This window comes from Typopeltis vanoorti, chromosome 11, assembly GCF_054136105.1.
Source record: "Typopeltis vanoorti isolate ZY-2024b chromosome 11, IOZ_Tvanoo_1.0, whole genome shotgun sequence".
Classification (NCBI taxonomy): Eukaryota; Metazoa; Arthropoda; class Arachnida; order Uropygi; family Thelyphonidae; genus Typopeltis; species Typopeltis vanoorti.
This window is the reverse complement of record NC_143559.1, coordinates 136,626,681-136,644,345: the sequence shown is the minus strand read 5'-3', so window position 1 is coordinate 136,644,345 and position 17,665 is coordinate 136,626,681. Positions and strand designations below refer to the sequence as shown.

Here is a 17,665-nt window from a genome sequence, read left to right as displayed (position 1 = left end):
AATTGAAAGACGCAGAAGCGACACACAAACTGTAATGAGAAGTTCCATCCAAACAATAAATTGGCAAAACACCAGTCCGTCGTGAACATCTTAAAAGTGAGAAATATATTAGTGAATGTTATTATGGCAGTTTCAGATATTATGGATTTCAGCTGAAGAGAATTAGCATTTCAACTCAACACTTGTTGGCTTGCCTTTGTTGTTGGGTCACTCGATCTTTTGTTAATACCACACCAATCATATGCATATCTTTATAGCTACTCTCTCGACTGGCCTACCATTGCTGTCTGTTTCGTGCTCTGCTTTTACTTCTCATTAGTCATTTGCGAAGGATTGTTCATTGTATATCTCAAGTATTATAAATTATTGTAAAAGGACTTTGACGATGCACACAAGGAAATCGCTCTTGAGGCCAGAAGTAGCAATAACGGATAGATGATTCTTGGCAAGTCCCATTTTCAGTTTTTTTCCTGAAAACTTTAGTTTCCGAAAATCCCCACATATCTTGCACCATGATTTTTTAGCTTTGATTTTCGGGGAAAAAGTGAGTTAAAATAAACATGGTAAATATTCAACCAGAAATACTCGTATATGGAGGTATAAAAGTTTTAGTAGCTACACTGCGTAATCCAGATGGTGTGGTTGCAGTCAAAATCCATATAGAGTAGTTGTAATAGTACCATTTATAAAAAGGGAAATAAAATTGAGAATTATAGGAATTTCATATTGAATATTCAAAGTGAGATTTATTCAAGCATACTTGAGACTATTGTATCAAGAGAAAGCTGCTCAAAACACTACAGTTATATGGTGTAAATGGTATATTATATCAAGCAATACATAGTTTATATTTCAATTGCAAATCAGCAGCAAGAATTGAAGGCACAAGATGGTTTTGATGTTAAATTAGGTGCGAGACCCGTGTCTCACATCTAATTTTTAGAGATAATGTGTACCTTGTGAGACGGTGCACATTATCCCCACTATTATTCATCTGTGTGGACTACATTATGAAGTCAAGTGGCATTTGGCCTAATATTCAAATTGGCAATATTAAACTCAGTTCTTTATGCAGATGATATTCCATTCCTAAGCATGTTCAGTCTACAGGATTTTTCAACTAAAATGAATAACATCTGTAATAAATTTGGCATGAAAATCAATAAAAAAAAAAAAAAAGTGAAACCTACGAAAATAGGCAGAAATGTTAAAAACAACTCTATCATGAATAAAATAACCTATCAAACAAGGGAAACATTTCAGCTATTTAGGCACACTTTTCTAAGTGAAGATGGCAAACTAAATGCAGACGTTTTCACTTTACGAATTCCCAATTTACGAATTTTTATCTTTAAGAATTTTTTGGATTGGAATTTCTATTTTAAATTGTGCATGGCAAAGGCAATTAGGGGCATGTGCAGGGAATTACGCAGTATATAATGACATAATGATCAGTTAAACGAACCTTGGCGATATATGTTATTCATAGTTTTCTTCAATTACACCTGATTTTTTACTTCGTTTTCTTTTAACTGTTATTACTATTACGTGACACCTCCATGGAGTCCAAACACTTATCGAGGGAGGACACCTACTACTACAAACCAACTACCATCTTCTACACCAATGTCATCTACCGCCCACCACCACCACTAGTATTTTTACAGACAACTACAAACATCCATGCCTGTGGTGGGATTTGAACCTGTAGCCTTTTGGGTGGAGAGCAGATATGCTAACCACTCGGCCAACCAGGCTAGCATATAACCCTTTCACTTTTCCAACAATCTCAAAAAGAAGCAACAGTGCAAAACCGGAAAATGAGAGAAAGAAACAAAGAAAACAATTACTTTAGAGGAAAAAAAATATGAAATTATTACCAGCCATTAAGCATGTAGCACTGATTAAAGCTCTTTCTGAGAAATTTTCTCTTGCTGTTTCTACAGTTTCCACCATCGTAAAGGATAAAGAAAAATATTTGAAAGAAGTAAAAAATGCATAATCTATGCAGTCTTTATGGTTGCATAATAAACAGACAGTATAATTCCTCATATAGAAAAACTGTTAACTGCTTGGATAAGCAACCAGACTCAATGATTAAACATGCTTATTATCTATGCAACGATTTGTACTAAAGCATTAGATATTTTTAAAATGCTGAAAGACCAAAAAGGGGATGACTGCAAAGAGACTTTTACTGCAAGTAGTGGTATTTGACTACTATAAAAAGTGAACAGGTTGGCATAACATTAAAGTACAAGGTGAAGCTGCAAGTGCCGATAGTCAGACTGCAAAATCTTATCCAGAAAATTAGAAGAAATAATTAAAGAAGAAAATTACTTCCCATTGCAGATTTTTAACATTGATGAGACACTTCTTGGAAACGGATGCTTGCAAAAACTTGCATCGTAAAAGAAAAATCCTTATTGTCAACTTTTTAAACATCACTCTGTTACTAGGAGGAAATGCTGCTGGCGATTGCAAGTTAAAACCTTTATTTGTAAAATCCAAGTAGCTTAAAAGGAATTAGTAAAGATACTTTCCCTGTAATATGGAAGGTAAATTAAAAGGCTTGGCTCACAAAAACAAATTCCATTTAAAGTGCTTCTGATAATTGACAATGCACCTAGCCATACCTCACCAGTAGCTTACATTTGTCCTAATGTAAAAATAGTCTTTTTATCTCCAAATACAACTTATCTTTTACAATCAAAGGATCAGGGAGTGATTGCGGCGTTTAAAGCACATTATCTCAAAGAGACTTTTGAAACACTTGTAGAAGCAACTGATAAAGATGGAAACTTTTCTGTCATAGAGTTTTGGAAGAGATTCAGCATTTTAAACATTATTCAGGTGATGTAGAGTGCCTCGAATAAAGTTTCCAAAAAAAAAAAAAAAAAAAAAAAAAAACTATGAAAGGAGTATGGCATAAACTTTGTCCTCAGTTTAACGATCATTCCGAATGCCTTGAAGACTCGACAAATATTATGAATTCTGAAACTCGAGCTATCTTAGTATGGCTAACCAGTTGCAAATGGAAGTTTCAGATCATAACGAGCTGTTTCAATCTCATACTATGGAACTCTCACCTGATGAACTCCTTGAGTTAGAGGAACAAGAAAGAAAAAAAAAAAAAAAAAAAAAGACAAAGAAGATAACGAATATGAAGCTCCAACTCGTTTTTTCACTTTTATTTAGTAAATTTTTGTGAAATGAATAATGCTTCTCCTTGCTGTTGAGCTATTTTAAATGAAATGAAAAGAAAATCAATGAAGCAGATGACACTCGGTCTTTTTTTTTTGTGTGTGTGTGTGGGGGGGGGATGCACCAAAGCTTCCAAATATATCTCCTACTACCTTGTTCTCTGCCGATTCGCCTAGAGATAGAAATGAGCTATTTTTTTTTTTTTTTTCAAAGAATCTTTTTTTATTTAGTTTTTTCTTCATCAAATTCCTGCCATATACCCTCAAGGGGTGTACAGCATATGATAGTACTACATGAAATAAATTACATCATTACTAACTTCCTATCTACAATTTTCCTCCAAATCAGTCTGTTACTTGTCAAGACTCCACCATTATCAGATCTTATATTTCTATCATCTAAGGCACATTGTACTGTATCAATCCACCTATATCTTGCTCTTCCACTGGGTCGTTTTGCTGTCAACCTGGCAGAGAACACTTGTTTTGCTAATCTTTCTTCGCCCATTCTGTTTAAGTGACCATACCACCTGAGATTAGCTCTGCTAACGCATTCCTGGATGCTGACAACGTAGAGTTCTTTCCTAATATCCTCGTTTTTTATTATGATATTGCCATTGATGCCATCTGTTCACGTCTCTAATCTTTCTCGGGACTCGATCTGCTGTCTCTAGTCTTTGGTCAAGTGTTTTACTTCTGACCCAGCTCTCAGATCCATAAGTTAAAATTGGTTTGAACACTGTCTTTTATACAGCTAATTTAGTGTTCTGACTAATTTTTCTCTTATTCCATATGAATTTATTCAATTGACTTCCCACCATACCAGCTTTCCTGATTCTGTTGTCTATTTCTATATTTAATTTACTATCTTCACTAAAAATCGTGCCTAAGTAGCTGAAATGTTTTACTTGTTGCACAGGTTCTCCATTCAAAACACAGTTGACATTTTCAATGATTCTGCCTATTTTCATTGTCTTTGTCTTTTTATTGTTGACCTTCATACCATATCTATTACAACAGTTATTCAATTTAGTCAGAGAATCTTGCGAACTTGTAGCAGATTTATTCAGAAGTATAACATCTGCATAAAGCAACGAGCTGATATTAACATATCCAAATTTGATATCAAGTTTAATACCACTTTCCTTCATAATGTGATCCATATAGATAATGAATAACAGAGGGGATAATGTACATCCTTGTCTCACACCAGATTTAACATTAAACCATCTTCCCATACTTCCTTCAATTCTAACTGCTGACTTACAACTCAAATAAACATTAAGTATTGCTTGATATAATGCCCCATTGACACCATATAACTCTAGCATATTGAATAGCTTCTGTCTTGGCACCTTGTCATATGCCTCTTCCAAATCGACAAAACTTAAATACAGATCTTTGTTATATCCCCATGCTTTCTCGACTATTTGTTGTAAAGTGAAGATCTGATCCTGACAGCCTCGATTTGGTGTCAATCCAGCTTGTTCTTCATCAAGCTTTTCTTCCACAATTCTTCTCAACCGTTTCTCAAGTATACTTGCATAGATCTTGCCAAGAACACTCAGTACAGAAATACCTCTGTAATTCTCACATTCAGTTTTATTTCCCTTTTTATATATGGGTATTATGAGAGCTCTACTCTAATCATCGGGAATTCGTCCCTCTCTCCAGGCTTTCTAAACTATACAGTGCAGCCACTGTAAGACTTTTATACCACCATACTTCAGCATTTTTGGTCGAATATCATCTACTCCTGCTGCCTTTCCACATTTTAAGCCTTTGGCTTTTTCTACTTCAAGTATTGATATGTATTCCTGACTGCATCCTTGGTCAGTGTTTTTTACCACTGTGCTGTCATCACTGCTTGTTTCATTTAGCAGTTTTTCAAAGTAATTACTCCATACTTCAAGGATATCTTTTTCTCCCATTTTCATGTCACCTTTATCATCTCTAACTCCTTTTACAGCACTCTTTCCTCCATTCCTAAGCTTCTTCAACAACCTCCAGAATATTTTGCCACCTTCTTGATATTTATTTTCTATATTCTTGCCAAAGTCCTCCCATGACTTTTGTTTAGCAAGTTTTACACAGTGTTTAGCTTTCCTACATTTGTCTCTGTATTCTCTAAGAGCAAAAGCTGACTTATTTGCCAGGAACTTTTGATATGCTTTCTTCTTTTCCTTCACTGCCTCTTTAAATTCCTGTGTCCACCATGGAGTTCTAATTTTTCTATCCTTGCAGACAACTTCACCACATGCCTCTCTAGCTGAATCAATCAGGTTTTCTTCAAGGCTTGCCACTGAATCTCCAAGGTTTAGTTCCTATTCTCAAAGTCTTTAATTTTTTCTTCAATAATCTTTGTATACTTTAGTCTCCAGTTCACATCTGATAGCTGCTCAACTTTTATTCGCTTTAAAACTTTCTTACATGTTATTCTTTTCAATATGAAATTCAATTTTATCCTGCTCAAGACTAAATAGTGATTGCTTCCAATTTCAAATCCTCTGTACACTCTGGTGTCCTGCACCAGGGAGAAAACATCACTATCAACAATAACATAGTCAATGAGACTTTTCTTATTCCTTGCCTCTTCTCTCCATGTGAATTTGTGCACATTTTTATGTTGGAACATGGTGTTAGTAAATTTTTCTTATGTTTTTCAAATATGCAAGTCTTTTGCCAATAAAGTATTATCTTATTTAATATTCATTTTATATTTTATATATTCCTTTTTATAAACGTAACTCTTGCTATAGCATTATTTCTAAGGCAAATAAACTCCAGATTTGCGAACAGTTACCAGGAACCAATTAATTTGTAAAGGTAGAACTACCCATATAGAAGTTAGGTCCTCATTCCTAATGTTGACAATATTAGAAAGGAACTTTGCATTGTTAACATTTAGTTGTGTGAACTGAACTAATCTAAGACAGTATGGTTACTTGAATAGAGAGAAGGAACATTAGGCAAAGGGTTTTATGCTCAGATGGTTTGAGAAGGCTCAGAGGAATGCTACAATCTAGATGAATTGATGCAGTATGAAGTGCCTTAGACTGAAATAAGATCCAATGATATTGGAGTTCTGATTATGAAGTTGCTGATGAAAAATTTTCATGTAGTACTACTGTAATATTTTATATATGCCAGGAATTTGATGGGTGTGCTCGTTACAGTGGAGCGAGCCGATCAAATTTGTTCCATACTATTTAATTTGACATTCAGAATCACTTACTGCTAGTGTTATGTGGCCTTTATCTGGAGAACCCTCCCACCTGGATTGTAGGTATCCATGTGACTGCATGGTGGGTGGGTGGAGATCTCTTGAAACTTCAAAGGACTTTTTGGCTTGAATTCTTTACCTTGATATTTCACATAGGCTCTCATAAAGTATAGAAACTTTTTGGATATATGCTTTTTTTTTAACGAGTAAGAAATTAAAAAAAAAAAGAATCCAATTTTAAACATCTGGGCCTAATTCTATATTTTTCAGTTTCTCATCATCATTAAAAAATGTGCTTAAATATCTGAATTTATTAGCTATTTAGGTATCTTATTTGAGGATGTTAGTTCTCCATCTTCCTTTCCATTTCATAGTTTATTGTTGATTTTCATGTCAAGTTTGTTAGAATTATTTAATTTAAAGAATTCTGCAGACTTCATACTCTTTATTAGGATTATAAATATTAGCATTACTCTGAAAAGTAAAGATTAACATGAGATCTCCAATTCTGAAATTACATTGAATTTCACTTCATAATGTGATCCATGTACATGATAGTGGAGATATGATATACCTGTCTTAATCTTCCTATTTCTAATTTTTACTGGTGATTGCAACTTAAGTATAGGCTGTATAGCTTTGCATAATAGTTTACTTTATATAATTATAGCATTTTGAGCATCTTTTTCTTTTCTCCTTGTCACTTGCCTTTTCCAGATCTGAAACTAGTTTCCCCTTAAGTAGGGGATCCTTGGGTAACCCTGAATACCATTTTGTGTAAAATAGTATTCTGTATTAAGCATAATTCCTCTATGCTTGCATTAATCTTACCTTGAACTTTTGTTTGGGAAATTTCTCAAATTTTCATGTTTTATTTCCATTTTTCACAGATGGATGCTCTGAGAGCTCTATTCTAGTAATCTAGAATTTGATTTGCCTTTGGAATTTTGCTTTTATACCTGTATATTTGAACACTTCTACTATTTTCTCTAACTTCTGTTTCTGATGGTTTTTTCTACCATTAGTATTGATTGTGCATGCACGCACGTGTTACACACACACACACACACACACACACACACACACACACACACACACACACACAGTATTAGTTATACTATAAATTAAAGACACCAAGAAATTATATACTTGGGTTAATCCTTTATCCTTGTATTATGGGATACTAAGGCAAGTGAAGTCCATTAGCTTCTATATATGAGTTGCCTCCAGTTTTGAAAATACTTCAGGCATAAACTTTGTTTGCTTACACTTGGATAAAGAATTAAATCAAGTATATAATTTCTTGGTATCTTTAATTTATGTGTATGCCGGTTTTTATGTTAGCAAATCTGGGATGTTCCATAACTTCAAATAACAGGGGGTGTCCGGACAATTGTTAGTGTATACTCCTCATTACATTCCTACTTAATATTTTCTACTATATTCTGTGACTTATTTCATTTCATATAATGTTAACATATAAACACAAATGATATTTCATTTACAAATATTTTGACTCGAAACTAACAAGCCATCCACATTGTAGGAACAGTTGGACAAGTTAGAATGCTTATTATTATTTCGAAAGTTATAAGAGCATTTCATCAGTTGCTTCCAGTTCATCTAATATCCTCTCTTGGAATTTAACAGATTTCTCTATTCTCTAATCAGTGTAGAACTGTTGAACAATGGGGAAAAGTTTGCTGGTGATATTTCTAAAACATTTTGGTTTTGGCATATGAAGTAAGTTCTCATTTTCATCAGCATTATATGAACACATGATGCAACTTACAGCAAGATATGAATGATACTAAAAGGTGGGGATACATTAAAATTTGGGCAATTCACTAGGACTTCGCACATTTCCTAAGTTTTCATATTTAAAGCAACATTGAGGCATTCATGTTCATACCAGATTGTTTAGTAGTATCCATAACCTGGAAAAAAAACTGTAAGGCTCATTCTGAACTCATCATCAAATTCCTGACATGTACCCTCAAGAGGTGTACATGATATTATGATAGTACTACACGAAAAACTTGCATCAATTACTAACTTTCTATCAACATTTTTTCTCAAATCAATCTGCTATCTGTCAAGACTCCAACATTATCAGATCTTATATTTCTGTCATCTAATGTACTTTTTACTGTATCAATCCACCCATATCTTGGTCTTCCTCTGGGTTTTTTTTCTTGCTAACTGACAGAACACTTGTTTTGCTAATCTGGACTCTTCAGGTTTATTATAAGTGATTATAATATTGATGCTCCTGTATTTGTTTTTCTACAGAACAACCAGTTTCTCAAAAATAAAAATTGTGCAACTTAGTATGTGCATGAAAGGGTAAGAGGAGCCAGTTTGTCTTTAGAGGAAGGTAGCCGAGATGAAAGTATTAATAGGAAAGAATGCTGGTATCGAGTTATTCAGGTGACTCTCATTATACATTTTTATGTGCGTTTTTGCATATAGTTCCATTTTAGTACATAAGGACCATCACTGTTTCCTATCCAAGGTGTGGAAATATTCATATATGTATCTCTTGTTTTCTATTTGTCTTTATTAGGCCTCATTTCTGAGGTCTATGTTGTATTGTCTTCATCTGTAAATAATTTCTGCACCCTTTGAGTAAGATATCTGGCAAGAGGGGGGGGAAAAAAAAAAAAAGACGAAGTAAAGAAAAGGTCCTGGAAAATGCTGATACAATTCATAAAAGTGCTATTGTCCACAAATCTCGGCATGACCATAGTAACAATTCAGTTGAGATTATTGAAAAAGCAGCCTTCACATCAACTTCAGCATGCCAGCTAAAGATGCAATTAAGATGTGGTTACAATGTATTGATCTTGAAAAAAGAACTACGTTAATCGTTTTGTTTTATACATGCTAACTGCTCTTATGCCTTTATATATATATTTTGAGAATTCATTTTTACTCGGTTGGAATATTATGAAAAACCTTTAATGATTAATACCGAGAGATAAAAAGACGACATGATATATTTGAAAAGATACTACTAGTTTTGTTGAATTGATCAACATCTTCAGGTATCACAATCAAAGAAGTATATAAAGAATTACAGAGACTTAAAATTGTAATAACAGAACAAGTACAAAAAGACAGTAGCGTGTTTGAAAACAAAATGCGAGCTTGAGTTCCAAACAAACGTATACTACGTGCTGTCGCGAGTATGCCAGTACTGAACAGAGGCAATGTGTGCGTCAGAGAGATTAAAACTCAGACTGTTGTTGATATGAGAAGAATCTAGAGAAATTTCACTCGATTTGACAATCTTTCTCTCGAGTTCATCATAGCACATATGGATGTTAGAAGTTTGAGTCCAGTTCACAATGTGTTGGCAGCCTTCGTCTGAGTTAGCTGAAAAGAGAACGTGGCTAGAGAGAGCTCTAGTCCTGTTATATGAGATGTCTCGACAATGTTCTTCCAAATGTAGAACGATGGATTTAGCAGTCTGGCCATAGTATGGCTTTCCACAATCACATAAAATCTTGCACACTCCTGGAAACTGAGTTGGAAGATGTTTCTCTTTCAGTTTGCTAAGTATTGAACGAAGTTTTGGAAGCGTAGTGAAGCAAGTTTTGAAGTTAAACTTCTTGAGAATCTTTGACAGTTTTGGTGAAATAGAGCTGATGTAAGGCAAAGAGATGAAGGCACTTGGGGAAGAGGGATCTTCAGAAGTAGTTGAGTGACTGGGGGAAAGAAATTTGTCAATTTTCTTAAGAGAGAAACCATTATTAATAAGTTTTTTTAAGAAAAAGGAGTTAGTTTTCAATTTCTGTTTCTTCTGTAAGTAACGTAATTTCTTCTGATTTTCTCGCGTGTGTGTGTGAGAGAGAAATAGGTGCATTGTCGATTAAATTAATCTTGGCAGATCTGAATCTCACTTGCTTAGTAATGCAACTTTATTATCCCATGTTATATGCTTCAATATGTGGTAATTCTTCAGAAGGTTCCCACATATAACGAGTTATCTGTATTTTAATATTCTTGAACCAGGTTGAGAGATGCTGGACGTGTAAGGAATTAGAATTCTTCATACAATTTCTTAGAATTAGTGTCTAGGAATCAGTTGTGTTGTAGTTGTTTTTTGGGGGAAACCATTTATGATAATAATATTCGGATGTTAAGAGTTTCTAGCTCAGAAGGTCTTGAGGACTGGAACGTGTGTGCGTGCATGTACGCATGTTAGCAGGTTCTTTATAATGGTAAGAGGAGGATGTTGTGTCTTACTTTCTACTCGTATATCTATTCTTTAGTCTTTGGGTCAAATCCCTGTTAAACTCTCATTCGGGTATCACGTGGTACCTCTGGGGAACAAGGAATTGCCTCGAGATCGAACCAATACCAGAGTATCAGATTGTCTGAGATCGCCCTCTCATAAAACACTAAGAAATTTATATTTTGCTGCGCCACTTAGCGCTTTTAGATTAAACAATATTATTAATCAAGAGGTGATCCCAAGACGTGATACCTTCTAATTTCTCAGACGTGGCCAAATCTATTCTTATTCTAGTCTCCCGTCTAAGTTCGTGGTACGTTTTTATAAGCGGTGCATCGGATTCCAGAAATCACAGATAGTCTTAGTTGGGTACAAAAGCAAGGTTTATTAGATATCATAAATATGTACATATAATACAATAAGCTTAATTCCCACCTTAAGGGAGTTCCTGACAGTCCGGACAGAATTAGAACAATATAATAATATAAGTATACTTAAACTGATTAACTGTAAATCTATGAAGTAAGATTTCTTATTTTTACCCTTAAATACCTTAATCATGCATGATTATCACAATAACTCTCTAATTTCTTTAGTAATTCAATCGAACCACACAAGATAGCATTTATATCTTTTACAATCTCTTCATTGAAAGCAATTCCTTACTATAAACATATTCTTAACCTCCTAGAACATATTATGTAACTCTATCACAATAGGTGACAAACTTTAAGGTAACCCTCTCTAGATCACTGCAGTTCAGTCCTAATTAATTTCATTAATGTTCCATCCTCTGCTTTTACAATGTGGCACAAATCTTTCATTCACAATCAGCAAAATACAAATAAAGTTTACTTATCTATCCTTGGTTCTGTGTCACATCAAAGGTCTACCGGAATCTTCCTCTCTCTAGATGAAATGTCCATGTGCTTCAATCTGGCTTTCTATGGACGGCCGGGCTTATTCCTTCCATGGAGATACTACGTCTAGTTCCGCCACTGCCTCTATTGAAACCCTCCGGAATGGAGGCACTGCCACCCTTCACCTGCTCACGACAACGCGAGACAAACACCAGGAGATCCAGGAACAAAAATCCTTTTTCCAGGGGTGCTAGACCCTTATATTTTTACCTTTCTTTCTCGACGATTCTCGCATTCTGCGATGTCCACCCAATGCACTCACGTGGGCTCACGTCACGGCATCCAGCTTTCACCGCTATATCCCACGTGCACTGATGGCACACGATTGCTTGGGGCGAACCGCTCCTCCGCGTTGCTGCTCCATGACCTTTGGACTTCCCCCCCTCCATCTTGAACTTGTGCTAACATTCTATATCTCTTAGTACACAATGCTCTATTAAATTTTGCTACAGGTCTACACTTCCATTATTATTTAACTAATTTTTGAGTGGTACAAAATGTATACTTATTTGTTTTCTCATAGTATGAAATATTAGATATATTTACAATGCATTATTATAATACCCAGAGGCAAGCATGGTATAATGTTTCTTATTGTGAGTTGTCTCTGTTATACAAAGACGAGACGAAATTTTGGTTCTTTATAATGGTAAGAGGTTCTTTATAATGGTAAGAGGAGGATAGATGGTATGTTATCCTTTCAAAAATGTACCAAGTTCCATTTGAGTATAATCTTTATTTTAGACAAACTGGTCATTCTTGTGGACAAGCAAAAACAGAAGCATCGATCTTATATTGCTGATAATAAACCTGAGAAGTCCAGCATGGTGCAGCATACTGTGGATACCAAATATAGAATCTTTTGGTCACAGTCTTAGTGAACTGCCAGAACTGAAAATGATTCTTTACCAAAAATATAGTCTTTCTTAGTCATCACTAGTTTAAGTATCATACGCATATCTTGATGTAGTCACATGCCTCTGGATCTTTTGAAATGATCCATTTTTAGCATTCTACCTTTTTCAACCATTCCTACAGTGAAGATGACTTGTGGGTTTCAAGCTGAAATATTTGTACATTTTTCTCGTTAAAAGTATATGCATTGACATAATTGTCTTTGAAAACTCTTCCTTCATTTAACTTAAAAATTTCTCCAAACATCTGTAATATCTTCAGTTTGTCTTCATCTGATTCTTTTTCTAAAATAATCAGATCATGAAAAAAAGTTTAGAAATAAAGGAAAGTACTGTAATACTTTATTTCTAAACTTGTTCATTAGCCTCCAGAATATTTTGCCAAGATTAATCTTTTCTATATTCTTACTGCAGTCTTCATGTTTAGCTGCTTTTACAATTTTCTCTGAGTGCACCGGTTGACTTGCCAAGAACTTTTGACATTTTTTTACAGCAGTGCCTTTGAGTTTACCATAAATTTAGGATTTTTCCACCTTGTGAACACGTGCTTCTTGGGATTCTTCAGATTGTGTCTTCTTCAGATTGTGCCTCTTGATTTATGGTTTAGTTATTGTTTTGCAACATATTTTCTCCAATAATTGTATATTGGAGTACCGTTCACTCTAAATGCTTCCCAACTTTTCATTCTTGTGAACTTTTGTGCATATTCTTGCTGTGAGTTTGCTCTTAGCTAAATGATCACTTGCTATTTCAAATTCCTTGTGGATTATATATCAGTTAACAATATTATAGTGAAACTTTTATTGATTTAATTATATAATATTTTATAGTCAGTAAAACTATTATACTTAGAGAAAAAGTTAGGAAAGCATTTGTAATTGCATATTTTGTGTTGTATGTGTGCATGCTTGCTCATACAGTTCTATATGGTACTTTGTATATTCATAGATGTTCAGTTGAATTTTGTTAATTGTTTTTTAGATTGTGGATATCTTTATGGAACAAAATTTGGTTCAACAGTGCACAGCTTTCCTCTTAGATGCTCTTAAAAATAACAGACCTTCTGAAGGCCATCTGCAAACTCGTTTATTGGAGATGAACCTGGTAACAGCTCCACAGGTTAGTTATGACTTGTGTAATTATATGAAGATTATGTATTGAATATAAATACCCGTTTTTCATTTATTATTATCATCACTAGGTAGCCGATGCCATTCTTGGGAATCAGATGTTTACTCATTATGACAGAGCTCACATTGCCCAGTTATGTGAAAAAGCTGGATTACTGCAAAGGGTAAGTACACAGTAAACCAAGTGATTCAATAAATTTTATTAAGACGGTTTCAATTTCAGCATGCATTTATTAAATCACAAATTTAATGTTTTTACTTTGATTTTGTTGCAGTTATTATTTTTAAATTTCTGAATCTGTGGATTCATAGCATCACTGGCTACAGGGAAAGTTAAACATGACCAACAAAAAATGCTTCTCAAACTTCTCTTTATACCTTGCAATTCATTTTACTCTACAAATAAAGCATGCCCTCCTTTATGAGAATTCCCAGGGTGACTTCCTATCTCATCATTAGAAATATCCTGCATTTTATTTCATGAAATCTAATCGTTTCCCTTCTCTTCTCCACATGATCACTAAATTCGGTAAATTATTCCTTTTCTCTGGATTTCCTCCAAAGTTCATGGCACCTAGGTGACAAAATCTGCATATATTTCTTTAGGAATTTGTTTGATCAAGGCTTAATGCGATGGATCACTACTAGGCTACTCCACTTGTAGACCTTTCACTGGTGCCAAGTTTCCCTGTCAACCCATGTCGTCTAAATTCCTCTCTCATAGCTTGAATTTGTTATTCAGTTTTCTATGTTTTCTTTGTTTCCTGACTTAACCATATTGTCATCATTGTGCTAAATTAGTGAATAAAAAGGGGAAAAAAAATCATTTTTCATTTTTGGTACTTTTAAGTGGCATTTCAGGTAGTATAGATGGCTGCAAAACATTGAATGTTTCTCTCTAGTAATAACCTTTTTGCATTTTTGCAAATGAGCTCTTTCACTCTTGAATTAACAAATTTATTCACTTCTTTATACATTCATATTCTTTCTAGAACCTCTATAGACCAGACTATATAAAGGAAGCCCTTTGGCCAGAAAGACCTGGGTTTGATTCCTGTCCATGACATGAATCTTTATCTGTTCGACTTAAAGATGAGTTAGCTGATTTCATACAGAGGTAGAGGGTGCTTTCACCCAGAAACTTGGGTTTTTCATCCCTCAGAACAGGCAAACTAACCCCATTAACACACATGGATTTGCAGCCATGAATACTTAAGACCCAACCATATGCTCAGCTATGTGCTGGTCCCAAGCTCGGATGAAATAGGGAGGGGTTGGGGACATCAATGCCAAACTACCCCGTAAGAAAGAAAGAATATCACCAAAACGCTATGTGGCAAGAAACAATTGCTTACAAAGTTACCAGAGTTGGACAAGAATGAATGGTGAAATCATCAATTCTTTCTCCAAAGAAAATAAGATGCTTTAAAGTGTTGACTATGACATATTCATAATTTAGCACTGGTCATTATCCCAAGGTAATCAATGTTTGACTCATTTTAAAGTCACGAATGTGCCACTTTCGTATTTTTCTATGGTCATTTACTGAAGTAGAGTGTAACAGTTAAGCTAAGCTTTTGAATATGGAATATTTGCTACTTTAAAATTATGAATATGAGAAAACTAGAATTTTAAATCTAGTTTAAAATGGCACCAAAAAAACACAAGAAATGTAATGCTAAGAGAGTGAAGTCAAGAATATGAATAGCTTTTGTTGCCCCATTACGGAAGCTATTGAAGATGTTGAGGAGGTTATTGAAAATGAATTGATCTCTGAGATAGCAAAGTTAAAGCAGATTATTAGAGAAACAATGCAGGAATTTTGGGGTGCTTAAGGGTCAAAGCTGTATAACTGAGAGGAGACCTCCACATAGCCTTTAAAGGAATGCGGAGAACCGACCAGGGCTTCTGACCTAATGTCCAATCCTCTCCTTCTCGTGGTGCACCCTGTTAGGTATCTACTTTGATACTGAACGAACGAGGATGGGCTGGCAATTTGGGATTTAGCCGACCAAATTGTATTCTTATTGGTTAAACCAAAATAAAAAATGATGGTACAACATGACAAAATTTCATGCCGGCTGGGGCGTCACCCGGATAATCAAAGCCCCCATTGTTTTTGCCAGGGAACCAGGGCAAACAGCGAAAAGTCAGCTACTTGAACAAATCTGAAAACAAACCCCAACTCAACATCACCAGAGTTAAAGATCGGTACTATCCAACGTAAGAAGCCTGAATGGCAAAGAAATGGAGCTAGCTGAGGAATTAGATAAGTACCAGATCGACATAATAGGGGTGACTAAAACAAAAAAGACCAAAACTGGTGAGATCTTTCTGAGCAATAAATACAAAATGTTATATTCAGGCAATGACGATCAAGGAAAAGGAGTAGCCATAGTATTCAACACAAAATACGAGGCTAATCTTCTTGAATGGCAGTCACTCTCAAGTAGAGTAATGTGGGCAAATATGAGAATGGGGAACTGGACAATGAGACTTATTTGTGCCTATGGTCCCATAGAAGGTTCTACTAAGGTAGAAGTGGATGAATTTTTTGAGGCTTTAGAAAAAGCAACTGACACAATGAAAAAGGAAAAGTTGGTCCTTGTTGGGGATCTAAATAGCAGAGTAGGAAATGATTGTGAGACATACAAAAATATTTTGGGAAAATTTGGAGAAAAGAGCAAAGCTAATAATAATGGCAAATATCTGTTGGATTTCTGCTCAGGACATGGACTGGTTATTACTAACACCATGTTCCAACATAAAAATGTGCACAAATTCACATGGAGAGAAGAGGCTAGGAATAAGAAAAGTCTCATTGACTATGTTATTGTTGATAGTGATGTTTTCTCCTTGGTGCAGGACACCAGAGTGTACAGAGGATTTGAAATTGGAAGTGATCACTATTTAGTCTTGAGCAGGATAAAATTGAATTTCATATTGAAAAGAATAACATGTAAGAAAGTTTTAAAGCGAATAAAAGTTGAGCAGCTCTCAGATGTGAACTGTAGACTAAAATACAGAAATATTATTGAAAAGAAAATGAAAGAGTTTGAGAACAGGAATCAAACCGTGGAGATTCAGTGGCAAACTCTGAAGGAAACATTAATTGATTCTGTCAGAGAGGCATGTGGTGAGGTTGTATGCAAGGATAAAAAAAATCAGAACTCCCTGGTGGACACAGGAAGTTAAAGAGGCAGTGAAGGAAAAGAAGGAAGCATATCAAAAGTTCCTGGCAAATAAGTCGGCTTTTACTCTTACAGAATACAGAGACAAATGTAAGAAAGCTAAACAGTGTGTAACACTAGCTAAACAAAAGTCATGGGAGGACTTTGGCAAGAATTAGAAAATAAATATCAAGAAGGTGGCAAAATATTCTGGAGGTTGTTGAAGAAGCTTAGGAATGGAGGAAAGAGTGTTGTAAAAGGAATTAGAGATGATAAAGGTGAAATGAAAACAGGAGAAAAAGATATCCTTGAAGTATGGAGTAATTACTTTGAAAAACTGCTGAATGAAACAAGCAGTGATAAAAAAAACACTGACCAGGCATGCAGTCAGGAATACATATCCATACTTGAATTCGAAAAAGCCATCAAAGGCTTGAAATGTGGAAAGGCAGCAGGAGTAGATGATATCTGACCAGAAATGCTGAAGTATGGTGGTATAAGAGTCTTACAGTGGCTGCACTGCATAGTTCAGAAAGCCTGGACAGAGGGACGAATTCCCGATGATTGGAGTAGAGCTCTCATAGTACCCATATATAAAAAGGGAAATAAAACTGAATGCGAGATATTTCCCTACTGAGTGTTCCTGGCAAGATCTATGCAAGTATACTTGAGAAACGGTTGAGAAGAATTGTGGAAGAAAAGCTTGGTGAAGAACAAGCTGGATTCAGGCCAAATAGAGGCTGTCAGGATCAGATCTTCACTTTACGACAAATAGTCGAGAAAGCATGGGAATAAAACAAAGATCTGTATTTAAGTTTTGTCGATTTGGAAAAGGCATATGACAAAGTGCCAAGAGAGAAGTTAT

The 17,665-nt window shown here is 35.0% G+C and overlaps 1 protein-coding gene across 1 annotated transcript in view; it reads left to right on the top strand.

Moving 5' to 3' along the window:
• Window positions 1-17,665, top strand: part of Chc (clathrin heavy chain) — a 533,133-nt gene that overhangs the window by 197,028 nt on the left and 318,440 nt on the right. Inside the window, exons 12-13 of the mRNA XM_090400150.1 lie at window positions 13,482-13,619; window positions 13,702-13,794. Of these exons, the coding sequence (XP_090256276.1) occupies window positions 13,482-13,619; window positions 13,702-13,794 (231 nt within the window). The remainder of the gene's footprint in view (window positions 1-13,481; window positions 13,620-13,701; window positions 13,795-17,665) is intronic.